Source organism: Vitis vinifera, chromosome 6, assembly GCF_030704535.1.
Source record: "Vitis vinifera cultivar Pinot Noir 40024 chromosome 6, ASM3070453v1".
NCBI classification, from domain to species: domain Eukaryota; kingdom Viridiplantae; phylum Streptophyta; class Magnoliopsida; order Vitales; family Vitaceae; genus Vitis; species Vitis vinifera.
The window spans coordinates 3,981,790-3,989,048 of NC_081810.1; the positions used below are offsets into that span (position 1 = coordinate 3,981,790).

Sequence of the window (7,259 nt, forward strand, 5' to 3'; positions counted from 1 at the left end):
TATGTCAAAACCCTATTAACACATATATTTACATCTATATAAAGCACAAATGTGCAAACAATACCAAAACCATCATAAAATTCCATAAGTTTTATTACTTACCATCATTTGATTTTTCCATATAGACAATGTTTCTCCACGCTACACTTTTTAAGCTGATTGTTTCCTTCTTTTAATCCCTTTTTTCATGGCTGTAAATGATATTAAAAAAATTATAACAATTTCAAACTTATTTAAATATTTACTACATCTCATTAAATGTTTGAAAATATTCAATAAATAAAACATGAAAGAAAAAAAATATGGAAAAATAAAAATAAACGTACACTGTTTATCCAACCACAACTTAAAGCGCTTTAAGTTGAAGAAATCTGAAGAGAAACTGTGTGAGACTTGAAGAAATGCACTGAAAAGAGAGAAACGGAATAACAGGAGAAAATGAAAAAAATGAGAAAGTGGAAGAAATAATAAAAAGGAGGTGAATGGAGGGAAATAAAATTAGAATGGGAGGGAAAAAGGAGTTGATGTAGCTGAGGGGTATTTTTGTCCAGATCGGACCATTTTAGAGGCTATTAAAAGTGGAGGGTTAGTTTTACAATATTGAGGGATTTTTGTCCCTTCTGATCAGTTTTCCCATGATTATATTATAAATTTATAAAAGCATAATAATAAAACCAGATTTGAGGTGATTAGGCGTTTTAGAAGTGAAGCCTCGGCCTAAACCCTACGCATTCATCCATTCCATTCTAGGGTTTTCACTTTTCATCTACACCAGGTATAATCTTCTCTCTTCTCTATATTTCCCTTCGCTTTTTAACTTGGCTTAAAGCGTTTGGTTGCTTAGAAAATGTAGAAAGAGTAATATAAAATTCACATCCAAATCGAAATTCAAAGTCTCTACGGTAGTTTTTTGTCTGTGAGTTAGTGAAATAATCCAGAGTTTTTCTTTTTAAGGCATTGGTGGATTTTTCACTTCGGCGTTAATATAGGCATTATTGCTGAAATCCATGGTTGAGTATGGTGTGTATTCTGGATCCTCGACAGTGTCTTAATCTCCTCTTTCTTTAGCTTTACACACAAAGCATTTTCAACTGTGTACAGTATCATTTTATTTTCTTTTGATATTTGTAATCAAATCATTGCTTTTTGTTTTTCCTAATTTGTTGGACCGGATCTTCAATAGTTTAAGTCCTGGATGATTTATACCGGCGGTTCCATGAAAAACCTTGCAACTTTATTGTTTGATGATGAATGCAAGCTTTTGGTGAATGATAAACCAACAACTTGTTTGATGAAAAACCCTGGCTGTGTTGAATTTGATATTATTCAGTTTACATAACCAATTGAAATAGTTGAATTTCAGATCTATTGGTTCCAAATCCGAATACATCATCCAGATACTTCATAATGATTCTCTAATTAATCATGGTGAAATGTGCCTAATTGTACAAAAATCCAAAGGCTGAGAAGAAAATTGAATATTTCAAGTTTCCAGCTATAATTGGGTAGTCTATCCACCTACTTGTTCATTGGTGGCCTCATCAAACAATTAGTGGGCATATCATTGTAATGATCTATACTTCCCAATAAATGAAGAAATTTTATTCTCTTGTTTCACATGTATAGTCCCTTAACAGAACCATATTGTTCCAGCTCCCTTTAATTGCATCTTTTGTTGTTGGAAAGCATGAATGACATGGAACACCGGAAGACCAACGATGGAGAAGGAAGAAGATTGGATGGAGAAGAAGAGGAGGAGGAGGAAGATGAAGATGAGGGAAATGGAAGAGGCCTTGATGCATGGGAGAGAGCTTATGCTGATGAGAGATCATGGGAGTCTCTGCAAGAGGATGAGTCTGGACTTCTTCGCCCCATTGACAACAAAACCATTTACCACGCTCAGTATCGAAGGCGCATTCGCTCCCTATATTCCTCCACAACCACTGCTCGAATTCAAAAGGGTCTCATTCGCTATCTCTACATTGTTGTTGATCTCTCCAGGGTATTTGATTCATCACTTAAACGCCTTTTGAACTACAGAATGTAATTGCATGCTGCAATGAATTTGCTTCTTGATGGGTCACTCGGTACTTAGTGGATTGACACAAAGGAAAAGGAATTATATATGTATTGGATTGTTCTAGTAAACAAATGATGAATAATAAGTTGCAAAGGAACTTGCCTTCACTGCGAAGATAATATGAGTGAGTAGTACTGAACATGTATCGTGCTGATTGATGTAGTTTGTCAAAGTCTGATTGTTGTGTTTAAACCACAGAAGTTAGTGGCCTAATCTATGTGTGCTTTACATGGAAACTTGATGTTGTGTCGTTGTATGTTTTTTGCATTTCATTTGATTGGTTTTCTAATCTATGTGTGCTTTACATGGAAACTTGATGTTGTGTCTTTGTGTGTTTTTTGCACTTCATTTGATTGGTTTTTTACAAGGACATTTTGAGAGAAAATTGAGGTAAGTGTTAGTAGGATTAAATTATCAAAAGCAGCCTAATAAGTATAACATGTTATTATCAATCTGCTGGGTGGATTGCATGAGTCTTAAATACATCTTGCATGTTTGTACTCACAGGTTATCACCCAGAATGATGTACTGGTAGTTCCATCAACTTCATTTGTATTCAGTGAGCAACCCATGATTGCCTAAATTAATAACTGAATAGTTATCATTCAGATCTGTCATTCTCTTTTATTTTCCTGGTTTATGGCTCAGGAATTATCTTCCTATGGAAAGGCTAGAGAGTGCATTTGTGAGTTTAAAAGTTATGGAATTTCTCCATGTTCTTTATTTGATTTATTTGTTGCTCATTGGGTTTCTTTAAACATGTTTAGGCAGCTTCAGAGATGGATTTTAAACCTAGCCGAATGGCTGTAGTTGCAAAACATATTGAGGCTTTCATTAGGGAGTTCTTTGACCAGAATCCACTTAGTCAAATTGGTCTGGTGACCATAAAGGATGGGTTGGCTCAGTGCTTAACAGATCTTGGTGGCAGTCCTGATTCCCATGTTAAAGCTTTGATGGGTAAGTTGGAGTGCTCTGGTGATTCCTCCCTACAGAATGCCCTAGATCTGGTTCATGGGTATCTAAATCAAATCCCATCATATGGTCATCGTGAAGTTCTGATCTTATATTCAGCTCTCAGTACTTGCGACCCAGGAGATATAATGGAGACCATCCAGGAATGCAAGAAATCTAAAATACGCTGTTCAGTTATCGGCCTTTCTGCAGAAATTTTTATATGTAGACATCTCTGCCAAGAGACTGGTGGATCATACTCTGTTGCATTGGATGAGGTGAATTCAACTAATTGAAACCCACATGGAATTCAAATTATTTAAATTGAGTTTTCATAGCATTTTTCTGCAAGCTCTGCTATCTAAATTTGATCTTGAGGGGGCGGGGGGGGGGGGGGGGGGGGGTGGGTGTGGTTTGTGGAGGATAGGTTCAGAAACAAAGATAAATTTTATTGATACAAGAAAGAGAGAAGGATGAGGGGTCCTTCTCACAAACATACAATACCTGATAAAAGTAGAGTATACTCCACTATACAAGGAGAACAACACAAAATAACAGAAAACTGAGAACAACTCCTCACAATGTTATCCACCTCCTATGTGTTACAAACTGAAAGCCAACTTAGTTGAATAACATTAAGTGGAACTCCTTAAAAGTGACAGAACAAGAAGCCCAAAGGGAAGGAATAGAAATGAATCTTATTCCTAGTCAGGCTATAGAGTAGTGTGTTCAAATTCTTCCAAATGCTTTCATTTGCATTTTTGCTTATTCAATATTGTTTTATCACAAATATATCTGTGTTATATCTTCTCCTGCAGTCCCACTTTAAAGAGTTGCTACTAGAGCATGCACCCCCGCCACCAGCAATAGCAGAATTTGCAATTGCTAATTTGATCAAGATGGGTTTCCCTCAAAGAGCAGCAGAGGGTGTTATTTCAATATGTTCATGCCATAAAGAGGCTAAAGTTGGTGGGGGCTACACTTGTCCAAGATGCAAAGCACGTGTGTGTGAACTGCCTACAGAATGTCGTATTTGTGGGCTGACACTAGTTTCTTCTCCTCATTTGGCAAGGTCATATCACCATCTCTTCCCAATACCACCTTTTGATGAGGTGTCTCTCTCACTTTTAAATAATCCACATCAAAGGTCTTCTAGAGCTTGTTTTGGTTGCCAAGAAAGTCTTCTGATCCCTGGTAAGTACTCTGATGGAAAAAAAATGTTAATATTTTGCAATGAGTTTGATTATAGCATTTCTATTGCCTGCCATTTGATTGATTGTGTTGTTTAGTACTAAAATTACTAATGGATGTATTGTATAGGTGTAGCTGAATTGTGTTTCCTTTCATCTCATAATGTTGTTGTTTTTATTAATTTATTACTGAAGAAAAGTGTTGTACAAGATAAGCTTTTTTGGGGAAGAGGTTGTGGCTGGCGGACCAAGTTATATTCTAGAAATCTGATTACCATAGACAACAAAGGAATAGATTATTTTAAATAACATAACAATAATCTAGTCCAATTAATGCTTCTAGATATGTTGTAGATGACTTGAAGCTGTTAGGACTTAGGAGAGGTGCAGGCTAGACAATGGAAATCTTCTCTAATTGTCTAATTGATGCTTCAGTAAACACTCTTTTTAAAATGTTCAGTCAAAGTACCAATATATTTCTATTTATAGGATGCCTAATAAGTAAAAATAAGTTGTTTATATTGACACATGGAAAACTAAACCTGTTAGCCTAAACTTATTATAAATGTGATGCATGTCCCAAATTGCCAATGGAATGCAAGGACCAGTATCAGAACAAGATGATCACCTCAGCACACGTTGCTTTGTTGCTTAGGCCTTGCCCAAGTATGCATGGCTGCCAAGTTTCCTGCCTGAGGTCTGGCAGCAGCTGGTCCAGACTAGTGAGGCAACTATCTACGTTCTGAGTTGAATATAATACTCTTTTTTTTCCTCTAGTAAGTAGTAGGACAATTTTGAAAATATTTCCTACTTGTACCTTTTTATTTACCATATCCTGTGGTTTATTGATATTATTTTGCTTTACTTGAGTAATAGTGGGGCTGCAATCATATATGGTATGAAATTTCTAGGATGCCACTTAATTGATCCATCAGATAGCAAGGATCTCTTATCCAAGTGTTTGAGGATCTTTCTTGCCATCTTAGGTTGTACTTTCTGTGATTGTGAAATCCAGCCGAAAAGTCACATGTGTGGAACATAAAGGCCATCTGGATATGAGTGATTATCTCATGAAAGCTATAGACACCTGAAAGTTTACTAGTATGCATGTTTTTTAATTCCAATTTTGTAATTTTCTTTAAAATTTTTAATTGAACTCACACCATTAATAGGCATGTTTTTATGCTGCAATCAGCAGAATTGCAGTTGCAATCTTAAGAAACACCTAATAAATTATCGAAGAGTCCATAAAAAATGGAACTAAGAGAATCTTGACTATAGTCATACCTCAAATGAATGAATGTTTACCATGGCATGTGAACTCAAAGGTTCAACCATTTTTGTAGCAAAACATGCATTTCAGTTGGTGAGTAGTGAGACAGTAAATACATCTAATTAGAAGCCTCCTAAGAGTTAACATGGTTTTGTAAAATAATCACTCCCTGCCACTGAAACATCAAAATTTGTTTTCTTTTTTTTTTTCAAAATAGAAAATAATAATAATGATAATAGTAGTAATAGTAATACCAAATGATAGTTGAAGCTCAGTTGAGTTGTTTTAACTTCTAAGGCAGGCCCAAAGTGGCCATTGACCTATTGTGATGATCAGTAAGAAAAATGGTTACAAGTTGACATATGAGCATCAATAATTCTGCTCTTGCTGTATTCATCGTCAATGTAAAGGTCACCCTTCACTCACTGTCAAGGTCAGTTTTTAAACATTAATGATGTAACCCGGACATGTTCTCCTGCCAGGAACTGGACCACCAGTCTATATGTTATTTTTTATGAATATATAAGCAAGAGAGGTAGTTGATGATCTTATTTGGCAAGAGTTTCAGGGTTTTTAGCCTTTGCAAGTCGAGGACATGTGATTGCATGTATGATATATGTTGCCCTAATCTCAGGTGATGTGAAAAAAACAGCAGTGAAAGCTTTACTGAAATTCTAACTGGCTAGTTACCTAATGATAATATATGGGGTATGAGTTGTACTAATCATAGAAAAGTTATTCACATCTAGTCATCATATAATGCGACATATTGTTCTTAGTAATGCAGTTTTTCCTTTCATCCTCAAATCAACCTTAATACTTGTGTGTGCACATGGGTCAAGTCCACTTCATGCACTTGCTTTTATGGAATCCTATTTTCTTACCAAGAAAATGATATAGCACGACATTTCTTGCTCACATGTTTTTACTGGTTTTGACACAGGAAACAAACCTACTCTTTGTGTTGCTTGCCCAAAATGCAAACAGCACTTCTGCCTTGATTGTGACATTTATATTCACGAGAGCCTACACAACTGTCCGGGTTGTGAGAGCTTCAGGCATTCTAAGATAGTAAGTGTTACTGAGGAATGACAGATTACTGCAGCATATTTTTTATAATTTGTTTCTGTGGGCCTAAGTCAAGCATAAGCTCATGATATGCATACAAGCTACTGGCCTCAATGTAACACAATCCACAGCATTCAGGGAAAAGCTGCTATACCCACCGCAATATATCCGTAAGTTGTAAACCAGCTTTGGGCAAAATTTTGTTGCCTTTAGATTGACACTTTAATAGATGGTGAATATGAATTTTCATTTGTAATTGTGATTGCTTTATTTAGAATAAATTGAGGTTTTTTTTTCCACTTTGCATTCTCTAGGGTGTTTCACTATGACGATTTTTTTTATTATATACCATGGGAAGAAAAAAAAGGGAACTAGGAATTTGCACTGGTCTTATTGCTTCCAAACGAGAAATTACAATGGGCAATCTTTGGTTGTCAAGGTTAGGATTTGATCTAGTGAAAAATGAGGTATTGATCAGTCATAGGCACTTAGAAACACTCTAGTGTAGCTTGTTAGGGCTTAATGATCATTGGGAGTGTTCTCTTTCTTAGAGCCATGAGAATTGTCTTACAAATTCAGGATTATTACTTGATATTGTGTGGTCTCAAATCAACGTCTATTTGGTCCGAACAGGAAAAAATAAAAAAAAACCCTCAATTTAGGGTACAAAAAGATAGAGCCATCTGGGACCAGCTTG

The 7,259-nt window shown here is 35.8% G+C and overlaps 1 protein-coding gene across 4 annotated transcripts; it reads left to right on the forward strand.

The window, feature by feature from the left end:
• The first annotated feature begins 607 nt into the window (after positions 1 to 607).
• Positions 608 to 6,861, forward strand: LOC100253554 (general transcription factor IIH subunit 2). Of its 4 annotated transcripts, XM_010652833.3 has the most exons (6): positions 644 to 775; positions 955 to 1,020; positions 1,687 to 2,002; positions 2,848 to 3,309; positions 3,850 to 4,225; positions 6,438 to 6,861. In XM_010652833.3, exons 3-6 carry the CDS (start codon positions 1,688 to 1,690, stop codon positions 6,584 to 6,586), a joined length of 1,302 nt encoding a protein of 433 aa, XP_010651135.1. In that variant the 5' UTR covers positions 644 to 775; positions 955 to 1,020; position 1,687; the 3' UTR covers positions 6,587 to 6,861. The 4 variants fall into 4 exon arrangements, with proteins under 4 accessions (XP_010651136.1, XP_002284994.1, XP_059593410.1 ...); XM_010652834.3 differs by lacking the exon at positions 955 to 1,020 and having other exon boundaries at positions 608 to 775; positions 1,654 to 2,002; XM_002284958.5 differs by lacking the exon at positions 955 to 1,020 and having other exon boundaries at positions 616 to 775.
• The last annotated feature ends 398 nt before the right edge of the window (positions 6,862 to 7,259 follow it).

Excerpts from the sequence above, each read along its gene's own strand:
- LOC100253554 (XM_010652834.3), top strand. The coding sequence starts at position 1,688 with ATGAATGACATGGAACACCGGAAGACCAACGATGGAGAAGGAAGAAGA. Across the intron at positions 3,310-3,849 it reads ACTCTGTTGCATTGGATGAG|TCCCACTTTAAAGAGTTGCT; the intron begins GTGAATTCAACT and ends CTTCTCCTGCAG. Across the intron at positions 4,226-6,437 it reads AGAAAGTCTTCTGATCCCTG|GAAACAAACCTACTCTTTGT; the intron begins GTAAGTACTCTG and ends GTTTTGACACAG.